This window comes from Monodon monoceros, unplaced genomic scaffold (genome assembly GCF_005190385.1).
Source record: "Monodon monoceros isolate NGI ecotype Baffin Bay Population unplaced genomic scaffold, NGI_Narwhal_1 Super_Scaffold_10, whole genome shotgun sequence".
In the NCBI taxonomy this organism is placed as follows: domain Eukaryota; kingdom Metazoa; phylum Chordata; class Mammalia; order Artiodactyla; family Monodontidae; genus Monodon; species Monodon monoceros.
The window spans coordinates 55,731,192-55,756,533 of NW_021703766.1; the positions used below are offsets into that span (position 1 = coordinate 55,731,192).

The window sequence follows — 25,342 nt, forward strand, 5'->3', positions numbered from 1 at the left end:
TCAACTTAGGCTGCCAACTCTCACTCTAGCTGCTCTAGCTCTCCGTGAGTTTGTTGAATTTTTTCATAGTTTAAGTTTTTAAAATTTTAACATTCTTATTTAAAACTTCAAACATTACAGATAATGGTAAATCTACCCTCTTGACCAGAATGTCCAATTCTAGTTCCCTCCCCCAAAGAAACACTTATAAGTTGGATGTGTCTGTTCAGGACTTTTTCTAAGTATTTGCATAGTTATATAAATGTATTATAAATATATTTTAAATATATAATACTCTATTATTCTGAAAATTTTCCATTTTCAATCAGTGTCTTTTAGTCAAATCCATACCAATATTACAAGTCCATTTTTTTAAACTGGTGCTAGTATTTCTAGTCATGCCTCTATTGATGGAAATTTAGACTGTTCCCAGTTTCATGTACTGTGCTGGCCTCCCAAGGGGTTATAGTGAGCATTTTTAAAACTTCAGTGCTTCCAAATTAGCACTGATGAGAGTATTTATTTCTCTACACAACTACCAAGTTTTTTTATTATTGTAGATTACTTAAATTTGCATCTCTCAATACTAGCAAGGTTAAGCAGGGACTCATATTTATGGTCCATCTGTATTTCTTCTGACTTGCACATTCTTGTCCTTTGTTCATTTTTATTCTTACTTGGTTGTCCTTTACCTATTTATAGGTACTCTTACATCTTTCCCTTTGTATTATATCACAATTTTTTCCCATTCTGTTTCTTATCTTTGTCCTTTTAAAAGCATTCTAACGTTTGATTTAATCAACTTCATTATGGCTTTCATTTTTGTCTAATTTAGGAATATATGTCCAACAGCAAAGTCATAAGCATATGGTACTATATTTTCTTCTAATACTTTACTATTTAACATTTAGGATTTTATTCAACTGGAACTAATTTTTGTGAATGCTGGGAAGGAAGGATCCGTTTCAATTTACTTATAGAAGAGAGGGTGGAGTGGGAAAGCTGTTGGCAGGGGTACTAACATAACTTTCACATAAAAAATCATTAACTGTCTTGTCATCGTGTCTCCTTATTACCCAGCCTCTACAGAAGCCAACTCAAAGCATGAACTTTTCTAGGGACCCTTTGGACAGACTGACTCCCTTTACTGAAATCCCTGTCATGCCAACATTTCAGGTAACAGCTTCTTCTGCAACATTTCATGAATAACCACTCTTTTCCCTTTTGTCTTTTATAAAATTTGATTCTTTCATCCACTGATGACTTCTGCTCTTTTTTGATACCTTTTAAATTGTTTTATCTGTTTAATAGGATATGGAGGAAAGATAAACTTGTGTTTAACTGCAAAAGAAAACCTTGATTCCCAATGAAAATTTTGATGCTGACAAGTTACCTTTCAGAAATACTGTACAAATTCATACACCCTTACATCAGTACATAGGAGTACCTCCTCTCCTATGCTTTTGCAATGCAAATTTTATCAATCTGATATTGAAAGATGGTAGTTCATTTGTTTAACTTGTGTTCTGATCCTTGTGAGATTCTGTACTTACCACTTTCATCAGTCACCTGTTGGCTCTTTATACCCTTTTGCCCATGAGGGGAGGAGGTGTCATTTTTCTAAATGACTTGTAGAAGCACTTTTATGTTAAGTATACGAACTTCATAAGTTAAACATATTTTAATGATTTTTTCCAACTCTAATGTTTAAAAACCTTTCGTTTGTACTATCTTTGACTATATAAAAGCTTAATTAAAGTTCTTATATAGTCAAACCTAGAATCTTTGTGTGTGTGGCTTCTGGATCTCATGTCGTATTTAGGAAGACCATTCTTCATGATAATAAAGCATGTTATGGTGTCCTCTAATGACTCTGTTTTGCATCTGGATAAAAGAATGAGGTGATTGTTTTGTACAGAAATAATTTTTTTGAGCCGAATCTCATTTACCAATACTGTTAAGCCACTGACATGAAATATCACCTTTATTATATATTTCCTTTATGTGTGTATGTTGTGAATGTGTATGTGTGTATGTTGGCAAACACAATGTTTCAAGCCTTAAAAAGAAAGCCTTATTTTGTCAGGTACAAAGAATCTATAGATTAATTTGAGGCCTACTAACAAATCTATAGATTAATTTGGGGCCTATTAACATCTGTAGAGTACTGAGTCTTCCCCTACAGAAGGATAAAAAGTCTATTCTTTTAATCCTCCATTAAACTTCAGTTATTTTCTTTGTACTTATGTTCACAAGAGAACTGGTTACTGCATTGATTGCATGCTCAAAGGCTTCAGGAGTCAGGAAGTAATATAAAGTGTAAAACAAGTCAGATGTAAGGGAACAGGTAGTGGTTTGAACTGTGGAGAACTGGAAAACACATGTCCATCTAAAGGTATTCATATTCATTTGAAACTTGATGCATATCAAATCAAACATGTTGATGAGTTTTGACCTATAGTTTTGGTTTCTTTTCCCTCTAGTTTTGGAATTACAGCTTAGAAGCTTAACAACTTTTCTATTTAAATGACATGTGTTTAATACAATTCATCTACCTGGAATTAAGAGAGGTGAGTTAAACTTAAATTTTACTTTCTATTCTTCTTTGGTTATTGATCTTTTAAAGTTTTCTGTCTTTTAAAACTATATTGCCTTTATTTAAATGCAAATGATGAATACATCTCAGTAAATTTTACTTATTACAAGTGATTTTTAACACCTGGCTTCTTAAAACTGTTGACTATATAATGAAGTTAGTTTTTCTTATCAACAAAATCATATCTCTGTGTATTCATGTTGAAACAGAAGCCCCCATCTTACTCTGTCATCATGGACTCCAACATTAACTCTCCTGTGCTGGATACCCCTATCACCCACCTTTAGAACAATGACTGCTGTTCCTAATCAAAAACCTTTACAGTCTTTTGGGTTGCTTTGTTATTTCGCAGATAATCATTGCTGAGATGATATTCTTTTTTCATAGTACCTTTTTATTTTACATTAGTGTTTATTGAGTGATTACTTTACGCTAGGCACTCTGCTGAGCAGTTCACATGCATTATCTCATTTAATCCTTACATTAACTTGAGGTAGTACCATTATTATTTTCCATAATATAAATAAAAAGACTGAAGCTTAGAAGGGACAAAAGGTTTCTCCAAAACTAGAGGGTCAGAAAATGGAAGAGTAAGAATTGGAACCCAGATCTATTTGATGCTGCACTATAAATTCTTAATGTTGATAAGTAGCCAAAGAATGAGATGGATAACATGAGATGGGACTCTGAAATGTAGACTGGAACAAAGTATTGGGGGTTGGAGGTCTTTTAGGCTATTTTGAGGAATGTGTGCCTTGACCTAAGACCTATGGGATGCCAATGAAGGGTTTTAATGATGGAGAAGTGATATGATTAAACTTTTTAAACACAAGTTTGACTGTAATATGCACTACTAGCAGGAAATGGTAAACACACGGAGATCAATTAGAGAGTTACTTCCATAGTCCATGTCAAATAGATTATTGTGTACTGGACAAAGATGATAGAATGGAAATTAATTAGAGTCAGATTCAAGGCATATTTAGGAGATAGAACCTACAGGTCTTGGCAACTGACTGGACATGGAGGGTGAGGACAAAGATGACAGAATGGAAATTAATTAGAGTCAGATTCAAGGCATATTTAGGAGATAGAACCTACAGGTCTTGGCAACTGACTGGACATGGAGGGTGAGGGGGAGGAAAGAGTCAAGAATGACTCCATGGTATGAATTCTCTCATGATGAGCAAGGTGTGCTCGCTGCCTGAAAGATTTCCTGCAATCCTTACATTCATAGGGTCTTTCCCCAGTATGAATTCTTTGATGTAGAGTAAGAGATCCACTGTAGCTAAAGGCTTTCCCACAAATGTTACATTCGTAAGGTTTCTCTCCAGTGTGAATTCGCTGATGTTGAGCAAGGCCTGCATTCTGGCTAAATGTTTTCCTGCATTCCTTACACATGTAAGGTTTCTCTCCGGTATGACTTCTCTGATGTTGTGCAAGTGACGAGCTGTTGCTAAAGGCCTTCCCACATTCGATACATTCATAGGGCTTCTCTCCAGTATGAACCCTCTGATGTTGATCAAGGTATGCAATCTGGCTGAAGGCTTTCCTACATACTTTACACTCATAAGGTTTCTCTCCAGTATGAACTCTCTGATGTTGAGCCAGGTGTGCATACTGGCTGAAGGTTTTCCTACATTCCTTACATTCATAGGGTCTCTCTCCAGTATGAATTCTCTGATGTACAATTAGGTATCCTCGATGGCTGAAGGCTTTCCCACACACGTTACATACATAAGGCTTCTCTCCTGTGTGAATTCTCTGATGCTGAGCAAGAAATGAGCCATTACTAAAGGCCTTTCCACATTCAATACATTCAAAAGGTCTTTCCCCAGTATGAACCCTCTGATGTTGAGTCAGGTGTGCAATCTGGCTGAAGGCTTTTTTACATTCTTTACACTGATAAGGTTTCTCTCCAGTATGAACTCTCTGATGTTGAGCAAGATGGGCATTCTGGCTGAAGGCTTTCCTACATTCTTTACATTCATAGGGTTTCTCTCCAGTATGTATTCTCTTATGTTGAGCTAAGTTCGCACTCTGGCTGAAGGTTTTCCCACATTCAACACATGCATAGGGTTTCTCTCCAGTGTGAATTCTCTGATGAAGAGTAAGAGATGAGCTCTGGTTGAAAACCTTCTCACATTCATTACATTTCAAAAGTTTCTTTTCTACGTAGACTTTCTTACGTTTCATTTCAACAGATTTTTTCCGGTAGCTTCTCTTTCGTGGCTCATGCTTATGTATTCTTTCTTTGGTGGGACAACTCTGCCTTATATCAAAGATTGCATCCTGATGGAAAGTTTGCCAAGATTTAGTATATTCATTACTTTGATCTTTAGTCAGGATTTCTTTATGAGTGATGATCAATTGACTAGAATGTATCTCCTGACTTCCCAAGTGGTTCTTAAACCAGTCCTCATTTTTAGAGTCTTCTCTCAAACTGGAGCAGTCAAGGTTATAACTAAGATGGCTTCTTCCCATTGTCCTTACTTTGGATGATTCCTCATAAATAACTTGCTTTGATGAAAATTCATTGTTTTTAAATGCATACTCCCAATCTAAAAGATACCAAGAAAACAAATGTCTTTTGTATTTATGCATTAGAAAAGAAGAAGTTCTAAAGCACAAATTGGTAAACGAACTACATAAGAAGTTCAAGGATTTAACAGCTATTAAATGCAGTCTAATAATGAGATTATAGAGAATGAGAATGAAGGAAAATTTATTAAGAAAATAAATCATGCATAACTAAAGGTAATTATCAGAAAATCATAATAATCTTTTTATATATATATTAATATAACAGTCTGCAAACACCCTTCCTCTCTTGCTGCTAGTTATCCTGCATTCAAGCTAAGTTCATTACCTTTAAAAAACCAATTTCATGTCAGTGTGGCTAAATAAACTCCCAGTACCATTAATTGCCATAGGCTGTAAATAAAACTCTATGGTTAAACTTTTGCAGCCTGGAAGTGGTCTTCCTGAGTATCATTTTCTGTGTGATATGTTCCAACCAAATGTAAGTTTTCAATTGATACTCAAGCTAAGATGCCTTCATATAGAAGTAATTTTGTATAAAATTTCTTGGTTTTATTAACCTGCCATTGGCCTTAATTTGCCTTACCCTTTTCATTCCCAAATCAAATCACCTATTATTCTGTTCAAGACTTTCCAATGGTTTCTCACCTTATTTATAGTAAAACCAAAATTCCTATTATGATTTACAATGTAGCACATGAACATAAATGTAAAGCCTATATAAAATTATGGCAAATAAAATCCAGGAACATATGAAAGCATAATCATAACCAAGTGGAGTTTGTCCCACAAATGCAAGGTTGGTTTAATATATGAAAATCAATGTAATTCACCACATTAACAGATTAAATTCAACACCTGTAGGGCTTCCCTGGTGGCACAGTGGTTGAGAGTCCACCTGCTGATGCAGGGGACACAGGTTCGTGCCCCAGTCTGGGAAGATCCCACATACCATGGAGCAGCTGGGCCCGTGAGTCATGGCCACTGAGCCTGCACGTCTGGAGCCTGTGCTCTGCAACAGGAGGGGCCACAACAGTGAGAGGCCCACATACCACAAAAAAAAAAAAAAAAAATTCAACACCTGTTTATTATAAAAATTCTCGGCAAACCAGGAACAGAAAGGAAATTCCTCAAGCTGATAAAGGGCATCTATGAAAAATCTGTAACATCAACAGTGAAAGAGTGAATACATTTCCCCTTACAACAATGCAAGTATATATGCTCTTACCAATTCTATTCAACATTTTACAGGAGGTCCTAGCTATTACAATTAGTCAAGAAAAAGACATAAAGATCAGAAAGGAAGAAATAAAACTGTATTTGCAGAAAAAATGTTCATGCAGAAAATCCTCAGGAACTTACAAAACTACTAGAACAACTGCTAAATCAATCCAGCAAGGTCAAAAGATGTAAAGTTAATATAAAAGTCTAACAACATTGTAAATGAACTATACTTCAATAAAAAAATTTTAAAAATCAATTTACATTTTTACATAGTAGCAGCAAACAATTGGAAAATGGTCTTTTTAATATAAGAGCACCAAAAAAACACAAAAGACTCAGGGAAAAAAATTTTAGATATAAATATATTTTTTATATATAGCTATATAAATATAATACTTATAAATAAGACCACTACACTGGATATGACAAAACACTGCTAAGAGAAATTAAGACTGTAAAAAATGGCTAAATAAACAATACTCAGGAATTGAAAAAAATGATATTAGGATGTCATTTCTCTCCAAACTGATACATAGATTCAACACAATCCCAAACAAAACCCCAGGAGGCTTTCTGGGTGGAAATTCTCAACTTCATCCTAGAATTTATATGGAAATGCAAATGATCTATTAAAGTAGTCAAAGTGATTTTACAAATTGAACTGATATCAAAATTAACTATAAACCTACAGTAATCAAGACAGTGTGGTACTGGTGAAAGGACAGAGTTTAGAACTTAATGCATGCATATACAGTCAAATGACTTTCAGTGAAGGTACCAACAAGACAATATAATGGGGAAGGGAAAGTCTTTAAAAGAAAGGTACTGGAGAAACTATATATACAAATTGGGAAAAAAAAAAAAAGAACTTCAACCTTTACCTCACACAAGACACAAAAATTGGCTCAATGGAACATATACCAAAATATAAAGCCAAAATGATAAAATCCCCAGGTGAAAACACAGAAGAAAATGTTTGTGACCTGCGGGTAGCAAGACTTTCTTAGATATGACACAAAAGGGACAAACCAAGGCAATAATTTGGACTTAACAAATACTGAAAACTTTGGATGTTCAAAAGACAGTAGTAGGAAAATAAAAATACAAGTCACAATTGGTATGTATATCCCAATACACATAAATGACAAAGAATTTGTATCAGGACTATACAGGCATACCTCAGAGGTATCATGGGTTCAGTTCGAGGCCACCCCAATAAAATGAATGTTGCAATTAAGCGAGTCATACGAATTTTTTGGTTTCCCAGGGCATGTAAGAGTTATGTTTACACTATACTGTAGTCTATTAAATGTGCAATAGCATTAAGTCTAAAAAAAATCAGTTTACATACCTTAATTAAAAAGCACTTTATTGCTAAAAAGTACTAACCATCATCTGACAACGCAGGGTCACCACAAACCTTCAATTTGTAAAAAGTGCAATATCTGCGAAGTACAATAAAGTGAAGCACAATAAAATGAAGTATACCAGTATTAAGAACTTTTACAATAATAATAAAACAACCTAATAAAACATGGGCAAAAGATTTGAACAAATACTTCACAATAGATATATGAATGGCCAATAGCACATGAAAAGATCCTCAACATCATTAGTCATCAGATAAATACATACTAAAACTACGAGATACCATAACACAATCATTAGAATGGATAAAACTAAAAATAGCTCACCAAAAAGGGAACCCTCCTACATTGTTGATGGGAATGTAAATTGATGCAGCCTCTATGGAAAACAGTATGGAGGTTCCTCAAAACACTAGACTTGCCATATGATCCAGAAATCCCACTCCTGGGCATATATCCAGACATAACTATAATTCAAAAAGATACATGCACCACTATGTTCATAGCAGCACTATGTACAATAGCCAAGACATAGAAACAACCTAAATGTCCATCAACAGGTGAATGGATAAAGGAGATATGGTACATATGTATGTGTATACATATACACACACACACATATATACATACATACACACACTGGAATATTACTCAGCTATAAAAAAGAATGAAATAATGCCATCTGCAGCACATGGATGGACCTAGAGATCATCATACTAAGCCAAGTAAGTCAGAAAGAGAAAGACATACCATATGGTATCACTTATATGTGGAATCTAAAATACAATACAAATGAATATATTTGCAAAACAGAAACAGACTCATCTAGAGAACAGACTTGTGTTTGCCAAGGGGGAGGAGGGGTGGGGGGGAGAAGGATTGGGATTTTGGGATTAGCAGATGCAAAGTATTATATCAATATATAGGATGGATAAATAACAAGGTCCTATTGTGTAGCACAGGAAACTATATTCAGTATCCTGTGATAAACCATAATGGAAAAGAATATATGTATGTAACTGAATCACTTTGCTGCACAGCAAAAATTAACAACATTGTAAATCAACTATACTTCAATAAAATTATTTTAAAAAAGAAAAAAACCTCACCAAGATATGGTGAGGATGTAGAGCAACTGGAACTCTTCTACAGTGCTGGTGGGAATGAAAATGATACAATCTCTTTGGAAAACTATTTGGCAGTTTCTTAAAAATTTAAACATATTCCTGTCATATGACTCAGTTTTTCCACTTTCAGATATTTACCTAAGAGAAATGAAAATGTACGTCCACACAAAGTCCTGTATGTGACCACTTTATATAGCCCCAAACTGCAAACAACCCAAAAGTGCATCAACAGGTGAATGGAAAAAGTGTGGAACATCTATACAATAGACTGCTACTCAGAAACAAAAGGAGTAAATTATTTATATATGAAACAATATGATTTTCAAAATAATTTTGATGACAAAATAAGCCACACATAACAGTATGATTCCATTTAGTTTAAATGCAAAATAATCTAAAATAACAAGTATCAGATTAATGTTTGGAGCCAGGAGTAAAGAAGAATGAACTGCATAGAGGTACAAGCTATCTTTTGGGGTGATGGAAACGTTTTATGTCTTGATTGTGGTGATGGTTTCATGGACGTATACAACTGGCAGAACTCATCACGTTGTGTAATTTATATGAATGCAATTTACTGTATGTAAATAATTAGTTATTAAGAAAAATATTATAGGGACTTCCCTGGTGGTGCAGTGGTAAAGAATCTGCCTTCTTAGTTCCTGGTTGGGGAACTAAGATCCCACATGCCGTGTGGCTACTGAGCCTGCATGCCACAACTAGAGAGCCTGTGTGCCACAACTACAGAGCCCATGCAGTCTGGAGCCTGCATGCCACAACTACTGAGCCCACGTGCCACAACTAGAGAGCCTATGTGCTCTGGAGCCTGCATGCCACAACTAGAGAGAAACCCAAGCACCACAATGAAGAGCCTGTGCGCAATAATGAAAGATCCCACGTGCCACAATTAAGACCCAATGCAGCCAAAAATAAGAAAGAACAAATTATAGATGGAATCAAGAAAGATTAAGTAAAGAGAGACTTCAGTAACATAATAAAGAAACTCATGTAATAAGCTCTTTACACTGAAAATAGAGACTATACCTTGGAACATATGGAACCGTTAAAGAAAACTAATGCTATATTAGGACATATAAAATCCTCAAATCATTAGAGAGTAGAATTAGTACTAATTACTATCCTGATCAAATATGATAAAACAATTTGATCAAGATAAAATAAAACAAGAAAACTTTCTTTTAAACAACTCTTGTGTAAAAAGGAATTTAAAAAAAAATAGGTTGTCTAGGAAATGGAAATAAGAAAAACAACTACATATCAGAATCTATGGAAGTCACCTAAAGCTATATTCAGAGGAAAATTAAAACTCCTAATAATGTCATTAGTGAATGAGAAAATGAAATTAATACTTTAAGTTTTTTTCAGCAAAATGGAAAACAAAATAAACCTAAGGAAATTAGATGGAAAGAATTAGTAAAGAGAAAAGCAGAAAATAGAGAATTAGAAAAGAGAAGAATGATGACACTATATATTTAACAGATACATCCAAAAGCTGGATTTTAAAAATAAAAATTAACAAAATTGACTGAGTAGCAAACAATTTTTTAAAAAAATAACAGCTATGTAAAATAAATTAAAATTGGAAATTACCAGATATAAAAGAAAAACAATTATAAGCGATTATTATGCTCAGGTTCATAGAAATAAATCTGTAACCTAAATGAAAAGGGTAACTAACTAGAAAAATTTAAATTTATATAATTTAACCCAAGGAAGAAACTATAGGGGGGTTAATTAGCAGAGAGGACATTGAGAAAGTTGTCAAAGGTCCACTTCCCCACAAAGGCCCAAGTACCAGGACTTTTCTCTCAAACTTGAAGACTATGACCTCATTCCTTCACACTAACATCTCTAAATCAGACTTTTTCTTCTTAGCCTCCATCTCCCTCCAATCATACATTGCATATCTTCCCTTGGCAATCTCCCCATCTCTTAAAAATAAGTCTCTTATTGTCCCAAGCCAAATTCATCTTTTCCTCTACCAACCTGTTCTTTCTTCTGACTTGTTTCTATTAAATGCTATCACTTTCCAGTTACCCAGACTTGAAAATACAACTGGAAATGCTTTATTTTTTCTTTGATGGTTTATAAACCTCTGAATAATCCTAAAAATTGAGCAGAATGATTTTATGAAAGTAGAAATTCAGTGAATCACGTGAATAAGTAAATGAATCAATCCTTCAATCTGAAAGGAATGAGTGACCAAAAAGGAAAAAATATGCATTGCTGTGTCTGGATTTTTAAACATAGTATGGAGCAATGTGTGTAAAACTAAAAAGCAAAGACAAGGAGATAACTGTGACATCTGCATCCAGAGAATAAGAAAATGTTATCAGAGAAGACAGTTATGTGTGAGAGAAAATATAAACACATAATGTGTGAGGAGAGTTAGGTTGGGGAACTCACGCCAGACACACCACAGTGTTTCTTCCCAGGCCTTGAGCCTTTTCAGGCTACCCAGGAAACATCAATTATGAGCTGGAACTTTACAGAATAGCTGGGCTTTTCCTTGCAATGGCCTCTGCCTGCCTAGTTCTCTCTCACTCACCAGGGCATGCTCCTCTTGTCCCCTCCTTCTTCACCATCCAGGGCTCTTTTCCTTGCTCCAATAATGAGATCACATCTGGCTTAGAAACTGAAACTCCTGCTTACAAGAAATAAAAGGGGAATTAGCCAGGCCCATAAATCAGATCAAGCTGCTTGGTCATCAGGAAGGTGAGGCCATTATAGAAGGGAGCTGAGGAAGAGATGAAGTATTCTGAAGAATGGGGAAGATGAAGTTGCATGGACAGTCTAATGAAGCTGCCAATTCTACAAAACTATATTTATCTGCGGGAGCACAAAAATCAGAAACTTAGCGAACTATATCAGAGGTTTCCCAAACATTACATTGGAAAGCAGCCCTATGTGCAGATTCTGAATTACAGGGAGACCTCCTTACCCAGTGATACCAGGCTCCTATAGTTCTGCAACATCACTTTCCTGTACAAATTCCTCTGAGCAGGGTTCAGCCATTCCCACTCCTCTTGAGAGAAATCTACAGCCACATCCCCAAATGTCACCAAATCCTGAAATGACATAAACATATTCTTGCTCAACTAGTGTTCTTACCCTCGCATGAGCATAGTTTAAAAAATTACATTGTCTATACTTCTGGAGAGAAATACTACAGGTAGTGAAATTTTCTGTCAGTATCTTGAGTTCTGAGCAACACATGTCAAGTAATTGCTAGACAACTTCTCTGTGTTTAGTGTTGATATTCTGTCATGGAAAGTATACAATTTCAGAGTCTCTACTGATGGAGAAAAGATACACACAGAAATTGGCAATAACAGAACACTAAACAATCAAGTGTAAAATGTTATTCATACTAAATGCTAGAGCATTTCTCAATATGGAAAATAAGGATAGACTGGGGCAGTGAAAAAGGCTTCAAAGAGGAGGCAGAAACATGAGTTATGCCTTACAGGATGTACATGGTCTAAACCAGCATTTTCCCAAATTCTACAATGGAATGGTCAATGTTCCAGCTATATCAATAAGGCATATATTAAAATATATTTGATGCTTATAACTGGTTTTCTAAAATTAAATACAAATATAATAAAAACAGTAAAGTTTTATGGTGATTTTGCAAAAATATAACAAAGTATATGCCATTACGGAGAACAATCAGGGACAACAAAAGATTACATAACAGCTCTGACAACATCACTAAGTTTCAAAGACAGCTGGTAACTTATCATGCTACCTAAAAGACAAAATAATAGTAATTTTAAGCACTACTAATTAAGTTTAAGAGTGAAGATTTCAAATGTGATTAATGAAGTGCCATCAAAAAACACCTACAACTCTCACTAGAGGAACATACCCAATTGTGCACATCTAATGAGCAAGAGTTTTTTAAATGTTAAAACATAGCTCTTTAAATACCACTGTATGTTACATTAAGGATCTTGATAGCACGTAAGATGACCTAGTCTGCTCCCTAGAAATTGAAAATGGGCATTCTTCCTAATGTGGTAAATCTGCTTCAGACTTATCAAGGCTTGCTGTCTGATTTGGTATATGCTTCACAGGTCTGGCATGTCATGGAGCAAAACCTACTCTTAAGCTGAGCTGGTATGTAGATGACCTAAACAGCTGAACTGACTTGTCAAATATTGAAATCCTTCCACACTGGTTGGTAAACAGCAGAGGAACCACTCCCAGTTAAAAGACCAAGAGCATTCCCCTGAAAGAACAGTGAAACAGACCTCTTCATTCTAATAGACACTGATTTCAAAAAGGAGATAATGAAAATACTGGAGGAGTAAGAAAAGCTATCGACAGAAATGCAGAGTACTGTAAAAGGGAACTAGAAACTATACAGAGGAACCACAAAAAATTAGAAAACTCATCCGCAGAGATGAAAGCTAAGGGCAATGAATAGCAGAATGAATGATGCAGAAGAATGAATAAGTGACCTGGAACATAGAATAATGGAAATCACCCAACAAGGACAGCAGACAGAAAGCCAAATGAAAAAAAATGAAAGCAATATAAGAGACCTATGGGATAATATAAACCATGCCAATCTACACATAATGGGGATTCCAGAAGGAGAAGAAAAAGGGGATCAAAAATGTATTTGAAAAAATTATGTCTGAAAAATTCCCAGTGGGGCTTCCCTGGTGGCGCAGTGGTTGAGAGTCCGCCTGCCGATGCAGGGGACACGGCTTCATGCCCTGGTCCGGGAATATCCCACATGCTGTGGAGTGGCTAGGCCTGTGAGCCATGGCCGCTGAGCCTGCGCTTCCAGAACCTGTGCTCCGCAGTGGGAGAGGCCACAATAGTGAGAGGCCCGAGTACCACACACACACAAAAAAATTCCCAAACCTAAAGAAGGAAACACATATCCAGGTACAGGAAGCACAGACGGTCCCAAGTAAGATAAACCAAAACAGACCTACACCAAGACATATTACAATAAAAACAGCAAAAGTTAAAGAGAGAATTCTAAAGGCAGCAAGAGGAAAACAAAGAGTTCATTACAAGGAAACCCCCATAAGGCTACCAGGTGATTTCTCTACAGAAATGCTGCAGGCCAGAAGGGAGTGGCAAGATACATTCAAAGTCCTGAAAGGGAAAAGTATACAACCTAGGATACTCTATCTAGCAAGATTATCATTTAGAATAGAAAGAGAGAGAAAGAATTTCTCAGACTCACAAAAACTAAAATACTAAATCTATCCTAAAGGAAACATTGAAAGGTCTTCTCTAAATAGAAAAGAAGAATCTATAGGAAAGAAAAAAACATCACAATTGGAAAGTAAATTACTTAAATTTACTTTAAATTTAAAGCCAGGACACAGACTAAAGAAAAAAATCCAAAAATTTGTGTGAAAATGATGGTAACCACAATGAACAGCAGAAGGATGAACAAGATGTAAAACAGGACATCAAAATCATAAAATGTGGGGAAGGAGAGTAAAAAAGTGTAGATTCTTTTTCTTTCCTAGAATGAATGTGTTTCAGCCTATATAACTACCAGTCTAAGGCAAGTAGATATAGGAAGGGGTTAACATTCTTGAAAAATAGGGGACCCACAAATCAAAAACATACAGTAGATTCACAAAAACCAAAAAGAAGAGAACATAAGTATAATACCAAAGAAAATCATGAAACCACAAAAGGAAAAATAAGGGACAAAGAAGAAATATAAAATCAACAGGAAAACAAGGTTTAAAATAGCAATAAATACATATCTATCAGTAATTACCGCAACTGTCAATGGACTAAATCCTCCAATCAAAAGACACAGAGTGGCAGATTGGGAAAAAAAAAAAAAAGAGCCTACAATATGCTGCCTACAAGAGACCCACTTTAGGGCAAAGGACACATAGAAATTGAAAGTGAGGGGATGGAAAAAGATATTTCATGCAAAAGGAAATGACAAGAAAGTGGGGTTGCAATACTCATATCAGATAAAATAGACTTTAAGACAAAAGCCATAAAGATAAAGAAGGATACTATATAATGAAAAAAGGATCAATACAAGAGGATTTTACATCAACATATATGCACCTAATATAGGAACACCCATGTACGTAAAACAAATACTAACAGAAATATAGGGAGAGGGACTTCCCTGATGGTGCAGTGGTTAAGAATCCACCTGCCAATGCAGGGGACATGGGTTTGAGCCCTGTTCCAGGAAGATCCCACATGCCGTGGAGCAACTAAGCCCATGCACCACAACTACTGAGCCTGCACTCTAGAACCTGAGAGCCATTACTACTGAGCCCATGCACCACAACTACGGAAGCCTGTGTGCCTAGAGCCCATGCTCCGCAACAAAGAGTAGCCCCTATTCCTACTCGCTGCAACTAGAGAAAGCCCGTGTGCAGCAACGAAGACACAAAGCAGCTAATAAATAATAAATTTATAAAAAAGAAAAAGAAATAAAGGCAGAAATTGAGAAGACTACTATAATAATAGGATATTTTAACACCCCGTTCACATCAATGGACAGATCTTCCAGATAGAGAATCAATAAGACAAGAGATACTAAATGATACAACAGAACAGTTAGACTTAATTGATATTTTCAGTACGTTACATCCAAAAAAACCAGAATACACATTCTTTTCAAGTGCACAAGGAACATTCTCTAGAACTGACCACATACTAGGGCATAAAACAAGCCTCAACAAATTTAAGAGTATAGAAATTATCTCAAGCATCTTTTCTGACCACAACGGCATGGAACTAGAAATTAACCACAGAAAAATAAATGAGAAAAAAATGATTACATGGAGACTAAACAACATGGTACTACAAATCCAATGGGTCAATGAGGAAATCAAAGAGGAGATTTAAAAATACCTTGAGACAAATGACAATGAAAACACAACCATACAAAATCTATGGAATGCAACAAAAGCAGTTCTTAGAAGTTCATAGCAATACAGGCTTTCCTCAAAAAACAAGAAAAATCTCAAACAACCTAACCTACCACAAAGAACTAGAAAAAGAAGAACAAACAAAACCTAAAGTCAGCAGAAAGAGTGAAACAATAAAGATCAGAGAGGAAATAAATAAGAGATATTTAAAAAATAGAAAAAATCAATAAAACTAAGAGCTGGTTCTCTGAAAGGATAAACAACATTGACAAACCTCTCACCAAGCTCTTCAAGGAGGAAGAGAGAACTTATTTCATTAAACAAAAAAATAAGAAATGAAAAAGGAAACATAACAACTGACACCACAGAAATACAAAAAACCGTAAGGGAATATACTACGAACAATTATAAAAGAAAAGCCAAAACCCACATGGTCTTCTGAATAGATGTAGAAAAGGCATTTGACAAATTCAACATCCATTCATGATAAAAACTCTTACCAAAACGGGTATAGAGGGAAAATACCTCAAGATAATAAAAGCTCTTTATGACAAATCCACAGCCAATATAATACTCAACAGTGAAAAGCTGAAAGCATTCCTGCTAAAATCTGGAACAAGACAAGGATGCCCACTCTCACCTCTTCTATTCAACACTATTGGAAGTCCTAGCTGCAGCAATCAGATAAGAAAAAGAGATAAAAGATACCCAGATTAGCGCTTCCCTGGTGGCACAGTGGTTAAGAATCCGCCTGCCAATGCAGGGGACATGGGTTCGAGCCCTGGTCCGGGAAGATCCCACATGCTGCAAAGCAGCTAAGCTTGTGCGCCACAACTACTGAGCCTGCACTCTAGAGCCCGCCAGCCACGACTACTGAGCCTGTGTGCTACAAACACTGAAGCCTGCGCACCTAGAGCCTGTGCTCCACAAGAGAAGCCCCCACAATGAGAAGCCCACGCATGACAACAAAGCCCCCGCTCGCCGCAACTAGAGAAAGCCAGCGCACAGCAACAAAGACGCAGTGCAGCCAAAACTAAAAAAAAAAAAAAAAAAAAAAAAAAATCCAGATTGGTAGGGAAGAGGTAAAATTGTCATTATATGCAGATGATATGATACTACATATAGAAAACCCTAAACAGTCCACACATAAACTACTAGAACAGATAAACGAATTCGGCAAGGTAGCAAGATACAACATTAATGTACAGAAATCAGTTGCATTTCTTTACACCAACAATGAAATATGAGAAGGGAATGTAAAAAAAATCTTTTAAAATTGCAACTCAAAACATAAATTACTTTGGAATAAACCTCACCAAGCAGATGAAACTTATACACTGAGAACTATAAAACACTGATGAAGGAAACTGAGATGATTCAAAGAAATGGAAAGATATCCCATGCTTTTGGATTGGAAGAATTAATGTTGTTAAAATGGTCATACTACCCAAAGCAATCTACAGATTTAATGTGATTCCTATCAAATTACCCATGACATTTTTCACAGAACTAGAAAAAATAATCCTAAAATTCATGTGGAACCATAAAAGACCCAGAATTGCCAAAGCAATCCTGAAGAAAAAGAACAAAGTATAAGGCAAAACCCTCCCAGAGTTCAGACAATATTAGAAAGCTAGAGTAATCAAAACAGTGTGGTACTGGCAGTAAAACAGACATATGGATGAATGGAATGGAAGAGAGCCCAGAAATAAACCCACACACCTATGGTCAATTAATCTTTGTTAGAGGAGGCAAGAATATACAATGGGAAAAAGACGTTCTCTTCAACAAGTGGTGTTGGGAAATCTGGACAGCTGCATGTAAATCAATGAAGTTAGAACACACCCTCCCATCACACACAAAAATAAACTCAAAATGGCTTAAAGACTTAAACATAAGACATGACACCATAAAACTCTTAGAAGATAACACAGGCAAAACAATCTCTGACATAAATTGTACCAATGTTTTCTTAGGTCAGTGTCCCATGGCAATAAAAACAAAAATAAACAAATGGGATCTAATCAAACCTACAGGCTTTTACACAGCAAAGGAAACCATAAGCAAAACGGAAAGACAACCTACAGGAAAGGAGAAAATATTTGCAAATGATGTGAGCAACAAGGGCTTGATTTCCAAATTATACACACAGCTCATACAACCCCAAAAAACAAACAATCCAACAGAAGAATGGGCAGAAGACCTAGACATTTCTCCAAAGAAAAATACAGATGGCTAGTAGGCACATGAAAAGATGCTTAACATCGCTAATTATTAGAGAAATGCAAATCAAAACTACAATGAGGTACCACCTCACACCAGTCAGAATAGCCATCATTAAAATGTCTACAAAACAAATGCTGGAGAGGGTGTGGAGAAAAGGAACCTTCCTACACTGTTGGTGGGAAGGTAAGTTGGTGCAGCCACTATGGAGAACAGTACAGAGGTTCCTCAGAAAACTAAAAATAGAATTACCATATGATCCAGCAGTCCCACTACTGGGCATATATCTAGACAAAACTATTATTCAAAAAGATACATGCACCCCTATGTTCACAGCAGCAGTATTCACAATAGCCAAGACATGGAAACAACCTAAATGTCCATCGACAGATGAATGGATAAAGATGTGGTACATATATACACTGAAATACTACTCAGCCATGAAAAAGAATGAAATAATGCCATTTGCAGCAACATGGATGCAAGCAGAGATTATCATACTAAGTAACTCAGAAAGAAAAAGACAGATACCATATGATATCACTTATATGTGAAATCTAAAATATGACACAAATGAACCTACCTATGAAACAGAAACAGAATCACAGACATAGAGAACAGACTGAGGGTTGCCAAGGGGGAGGAAGTTGGGGGAGGGATGAAGTGGGAGGTTGGGGTTAGCAGATCTAAGCTTTTATATATAGAATGGATAAACAACAAAGTCTTACTGTATAGCACAGAGAACTATATTCAATACCCTGTGACAAACCATAATGGAAAAGAAGATAAAAAAAGAATGTATATATGTATAACTCATCACTCTGCTGTACAGCAGTAATTAACACAACATTGTAAATCAATGTCAATAAAAAATGTCAATTTTTATGTCAATAAAAAGTAATAAATAAAATTTATAAAATATGGTGATGGTTTAAGAGAACAAAAACAAAAAAGTCTGGTATTTCTACCCTCAGTGAATTTTTTTCCCTTTCTAAGGTAAAAAACTGGAAGTCCTCAACCCTCAGCACCTACCTACCATGGCACCCGACCTAGAAACAATCAAAATTTAGTTAGTATATATTTGTTCAAATGTTTCCTTATACAGACATGTCTATGATTATCTATACATATTCATTTTCTTATAACATCACTTGTTAGATAATATTACATGATGTAAATATGTGATATCTTATTTACTATCCCCTTGCTTATTTTCAGTTATATGAATCTTACTTTCTCACTATGATGCTATAAAGGTCTCTATTATTTTCTTAAAATATATTCCTAAAAGTTTTTCCCTCCATTGAGACTAGGATCTCCCAAACTTACTTAACATCAGAAAACAGTTTACACTATTTTGACCCAGTCAGAATAGGACCTAATGAAAAAATAATTCAGGCTGGGAGTAAAGTGTTGACCGGTAGTCAAAGAAATATTAATAAAGGTTCTTCACATAGAAAGAAAATGGAAGGAAATGGAAATAAAAGGAAAATGGAAGCATCAAAATACAGGAAGAAACTAAGAGCCCCCAAACTAATTATAAACTCAATAAGGTAAGTCCCCCAAAATATTATATCTACTAATAATAGTGGACTTACCTTATTCAGAAAGTGGCAAGAATACTAATTATTTAGAAGGAAGATTACAGAAAGAAGAAAGAAGATCATTACATAAGAAGCAATAGTACATATCCTAGAGTGGCCACTAAAAGAATAATAATATAATTAACGTAACTAGGAAAAAACCTGATTTATCCAAAAGAAGGCAAAAAAGGAGAAATAAAGGAAGAAAGAACAGATGGGATAAGTAGAAAATAAATTGCAGCATGGTATACTTAAACACAAATATATTAATAATACATTAAATGAAAATGTACTAAACGCTTATTTTAAAAGACCAAGATTATCAGACTGGATTTTTTAAAACCAGCCAACCTTTTTTGGGGGGAGGCACAAGGGATCATGAGAGGCATAGGGGATTGGGAGGCACACTGGGCCGAGTGCCTGGCTGTGAGCACAGGGGAGAAAAAAAAAAAAAAGACTATACTGTTATAAGAGGCATACTTTAAATATAATCTTTAGAGCACCACAAGAGACTGTGATTCAGGAGGTCTGGGGTGGCATCCCAGAAAGAGCATTTGGGCTGATGGGCTTCGTCTGTTCTACACATCATATCCTCTGCCTTCTCCTTCTTCCATTACCAATTCAGTGGCAGGAAAAAAGAGGTTGCCTGCTGGCTCTTGCTGCCCTGGTCTCACAAATTCATTCCTTTGTTGATTCATATATTAATTTGGCAAATATTTACTGAATGACTACTACCTATTTTGTTCTAAGAGTTGGGAATACAAAGGTGAACAGAATACAGCCCCTCCCTTTGTGGAGTTAATATTCTAACAGAGGAGAAAGACACTAAACATAAGGTCATACACATATATACACTAATATGTATAAAATAGATAACTAATGACAACCTGCCGTATAGCACAGGGACCTCTACTCAGTGCTCTGTGGCTACCTAAATGGGAAGGAAATCCAAAAAAGAGGGGATATATGTATACGTATAGCTGATTCACTTCTCTGTATAGGAGAAACTAACACAACATTGTAAAGCAACTATACCCCAATTAAAAAAAAAAACAAAAACCATATGGTCATACAGTGTCATGTACTATTAAATACTATGACAAAAAACAAGGTAAGGTAACTGAAAGTTACAGGAGCGTTTGTGTAAGATAAAGTAAGATAAAGTAATGTAGGGCTTCCCTGGTGGCGCAGTGGTTAAGAATCCGCCTGCCAATGCAGGGGACACGGGTTCAAGCCCTGGTTCAGGAAAATCCCATCCCACATGCCGTGGAGCAACTCAGCCCGTGTGCCACAACTACTCAGCCTGCGTTCTAGAGCCCACAAGCCACAACTACTTAGCCTGCACGCCACAACTACTGAGGCCCACGCACCTAGAGCCCGTGCTCCCAACAAGAGAAGCCACCACAATGAGAAGCCCGTGCACTGCAACGAAGAGTAGCCCCCACTCGCCACAACTAGAGAAAGCCTGCACGCAGCAATGAAGACCCAACACAGCCAAAAATAAATAAATAAAAATAAATTTATTTTTTAAAAAAATAATGTAAAACTTAACAAAGAGGTGATTTTTGAACAAAAATCTGTCAATACATAAAGTGGGAGAGCCAGCCATGTCATCATCTAGGGGAGAATTACAGAAGAGGGAGGAACAAACGCAAAGGTTCAGAAATAGAAGGTAGCTTGGAACATTTGAGGAACAGCAAGTTGACCAGTGTGACTGGAACAGAGAGCAGTAAAGACCTGTAGAAAATGAGGTCTGGGGTAGCCAGGAGCTGGATCATGTAGGACCTTAGAGGCCCAGGTAAGGAAACTGGATTTCATTCCAAGTAAAATGGGAAGCGAACAAAGTTTCTGGGCAAAGGAGTGAAATGATGTGTTCCATCACACTGAGCACACTGCTCCCTAGAGTCCTTCATTATTTTCTACCACCCTCTTTAAATCTCACCATCATCTGTGTTACTGACCCTCAATATAGAGTACAACTTCCTACATCTGACAGTCACTAACTAGTGATGTGTATACATCACTTTCCTTCCTTGGCTTTTTCCTCATTTGTAAAACAAGTGCCTTAGACAAGATCACCCGTAATTTTCTTCCTGGCTTTATCATTTTATGAACCTACATCTTTGCTAATACACTAGCTACTAGCCACATGTGGTTATTTAAATCTAAATCAATTAACATTTAAAAATTCAGTTCTTCAGTCACACTAGTACATACAAGTGCTCCACAGCCACATGTGGCTAGTTGCTACTGTATTGGGCAGTGCAAACATAGAGCACTTTTATCATCAATCATCACAGTGCTTCTCTAGGTGATTTCTGCTTCTGAGTCATCTTCTTAAGATGTAAGAAAATAAAAAGATGTAGTAGTTTGTATGGTTTTATTTTTTATGTTTAACCTACAAAATGTATTTAACCTCAAAGTATGAGGAAGAAAATTTTTTTCTAAATGAATACTCCAGCTCTTCTCCACTGATTTAAAATAACATCATTACGTTATTATGTAATAAACAAACTAGTAGACATTGAATTCCATGAAGACAGTATTTTTTTCACCACAGTATTGCCAGCAGTTAATATACAGTAAGTCTTTAATAACTATATGTTCAGTGAATGAATAAATATTTTCTATTCTTATTCATATTTGCATTTGTTTCTGGATATTATATGCTGATTTTTTCATTTATTTCTTCTGGCTCTCATTCTATACTATTTTTGTTATTTACTATTTACGATTTGTTATTACAGATGTATTTAGCCATTTTTTTATGTAGATTCAATACTCCCTACTATTCTCCTTTTTCAAAAAATTCCCTGCTATTTTTCCATATTAACTCCTCTAATCTTTACTGCATGATCTAGAATATTTTAGCTGTAACCAGCTACTAAGTCAGGATATCCCTAGAAAAGGACCTCATTACCCCCATGGAATCCTACTCTTCAGTGCCTGCAGAATGCCTGAAAAACACTCCTGCCCTAGCTGACCCACACTTTAATACTCAAGACACAACAAATCCCACTCCTCAAAATCACCTTGAGCAAGCAACCCTGTCATGTATCAATACTACAACTAAGACTTCCCCAAGTAGTCCCTGTCTACTTTTCAAACCCAGGTCTGTGGAAAAGCTCTAAACTGTTGGTCACATCTGAACACCCACCTTGACCTCAGTGAATCACTTCACTTCCCTACAGGGAAGACTTTCAGATTCCACCAAGGAGTGTATTTTTGCCTCTTGAGACCTCCCAACAGAACACCTAACCCGCAGGAAGTGCTAAACTGTTTCTTGAATGAAGATGAAAATTCTGGCTGAGAAAAAAAAAAAGGAGGCTCAGTGGGTTTTGGGGGACCTCCTTTTACTAGACTGGAGAACATGAGGACCAGGTCACTGAATGAATGGAATTTTAGAATGGGAAATTTCAGAAGAAAAGCAAAATGTTCATATAAAATCTGAAAAACAAGGCATTTCAGAGAAGAGAGTAGAAAAGCTTCCTTACCTCAGACATGGCTTTAAGAATTTAGGACAGCCCTTCTGTCCTCCACCTTCTGGCTTCTCTTTGGGAGAAGGGCAGTGTCCAGAGAAAACAGAGCTGGAGAGGGAGAAAGAAAACATGAAATGCTGGGCCTGCCCTCATCTCCCAGCATCACCAGCCTAGATACTCTCCTTTCCTTCTCTGTGCAGTTCTCCCCAACCACAGAAGTAGATACGAGGTGTCACTGCATTGGTCATTCCTATCTAAATTTATAATTCTTTCACCTATGTGCTTTATTTTTTGAAGTATAGTTGATTTATAGTGTTATATTAGTTTCAGGTGTTCAACATAGTGATTCAATATTTTTATAGATTATACTCCACTTAAATCTCCCACGTGCTTTAGATCTCAATATGCAACATAAACTTTCTGTGCTTAAGATACCTCGTTTATATTTATAAGAAGTAACAGTATTTATGCTTCAGAATGGCACTGCCAAATAAGGATAATTTCCCCGTTCACACATGCAGGCTATTCATCAGTGAAATCATCCAGTGCCTCATGGTAATTAAGTAATTGAGCCCAACTGGAATCCAGGTCTGACCCGTTAGTCTTTCCACCAGATGATGACGTTGAAAGGAAATGTGTCCCCACCCTTTCTACAAAGATGAGAGATAAAACTACAAAGTGAATGCCTCAGAGAAAGCATCTTTACACAGAGTAGGCATCAGAGGGATCATGTGGTCTGGAAGACACTGGACCAAAAAGAACATCCTGCTTCTGGTCCTGGCTTATAATAAAATACACCTGAAAACCAATCTCTCAACTTTTCTAAGAAATTTCCTCAGAAGGGGCTGGGGGGAGGGATATGCAGAAACAGTCACTGCAACCCCTTAATCATTAATTATTTTCCACTAAACTTCACTGCCTTGGAGAGTAAAGAAATTATCTCAGAAGCAGCATAACTTAGTGGTAAGAACAACTAGGTTTGTGGATCAGAATGCTCAAACATCTGATCCACCACTTAACTGGCTCTGCAGCCTCTATTCCAAACCTCAATTTCCTCATCAACAGAGTAGTACCTACTCTCTATCAACGGTTGGGAGGGTCATAAGATGATCCACATCAAGCATTTAGCACAGTACCTGGTCATCCTTTGTGTGCAATAAATATCATTCAATCATTTATTTTCATAAGTAGCACACAGTAGGTCTCCCCGTCCTTTTTTCTCTTCGATTCCTCACTAAGAGAGGGACGGAAAGACCTTCTGTGCCAGAGAGGACTAAGGTCCAGCAGCTCAGTCTTCTGCTCTCCAGGCCCGAGGCTTTCTCCTCCTCTCCAGCTCTCTTCCCCTCTCCCACTCTCCTCTCCGTAAACCCCATCTCTTCCCCTTCATCTCAATCTCGGTCTTCCCGCTACAAGAGTCTCCCAAATCCTGGAGCACACTGGCCTCCCAAAGCATCCACACAGCCTCCCAGCCACCACACAAACCACACAATCCCTCATGCTGGCAGCTCCCCTGGCAGACTGTGGACATGCTCCCGAGCTGTAGCTTGCCCACCCCTCGCAGTGAGTCACACAGTCACTGACATGATGACACATGGTGCCATATACTGTCACACACACCTAGGGTCACACAATCTCAAGCAGTCTCACGTGAACACACAGCTGCACGTTCACTGTTACAGAAACTGTCACACACATTCTCAAATTCTGTTCACACACCGTCGCACAGAGCCCCATACACAAGGTCACACACACAGTGACACTGTAACACACGGTCCCATACACGGTCACACTGTTCACACACAGTGACACGGTTTCCCTGTCACATTCTCAGACACTGTCACACATTCTCCCTCGGTCCCACACAGCCTCACACACTGTCACACGGTTTCACTCTGTTCAAACACGGTCACACACACCGGACCCAGGCTCCCACCGTCACAGGCCCCCTCACACGCCCGCTCCCGCCCGACAGGCCTGCCCAGGCGCGCGCACCCACCCCGGGCTCCTCACCGTCTTCTCCCCGAGAGTCGGCACTTCGCTCCGCACCGTTCGCGGAGGCTGGGAGCTGAGCGCTCTGCGGCCGGGGCGTGGACTCGATCTCGGGCCCGACGGGCGGACTCACAAAGGAGCCAAAGCACTCGGGCAGGCTGTCGGCGCCAGCCGCAGTGGCTGCTGGGAAATGGAGTCCGGGGCCAGGCGCGGTGCGGCGCGGAGCATCCTGGGACTGCTCGCCGCGGGGGGCCGGGCAGACAGCTGCTTCCTGCCTCGTCCGTTCGCGTCGTCTCTGCCACGCTCCTTAACGCCCCGACCTTGCGACC

General features: G+C 37.3%; 1 protein-coding gene and 1 long non-coding RNA gene across 3 annotated transcripts; one reads left to right on the plus strand and one right to left on the minus strand.

The window, feature by feature from the left end:
• Positions 1 to 318: 318 nt before the first annotated feature.
• On the plus strand, positions 319 to 14,707 carry LOC114884146. The gene is made up of 3 exons (XR_003790792.1): positions 319 to 1,155; positions 2,463 to 2,549; positions 12,935 to 14,707. It is a non-coding gene; the product is annotated as an uncharacterized LOC114884146 (long non-coding RNA).
• ZNF583 (zinc finger protein 583) lies at positions 2,958 to 25,076 on the minus strand. 2 transcript variants are annotated; one of them, XM_029202674.1, is made up of 5 exons: positions 25,035 to 25,076; positions 23,040 to 23,132; positions 11,797 to 11,923; positions 11,404 to 11,499; positions 2,958 to 5,136 (listed from the first exon to the last, which is right to left on the minus strand). In XM_029202674.1, exons 2-5 carry the CDS (start codon positions 23,046 to 23,048, stop codon positions 3,659 to 3,661), a joined length of 1,710 nt encoding a protein of 569 aa, XP_029058507.1. In that variant the 5' UTR covers positions 23,049 to 23,132; positions 25,035 to 25,076; the 3' UTR covers positions 2,958 to 3,658. The 2 variants fall into 2 exon arrangements, with proteins under 2 accessions (XP_029058507.1, XP_029058498.1); XM_029202665.1 differs by lacking the exons at positions 23,040 to 23,132; positions 25,035 to 25,076 and having other exon boundaries at positions 11,797 to 11,935.
• Between the last annotated feature and the right edge of the window lie 266 nt (positions 25,077 to 25,342).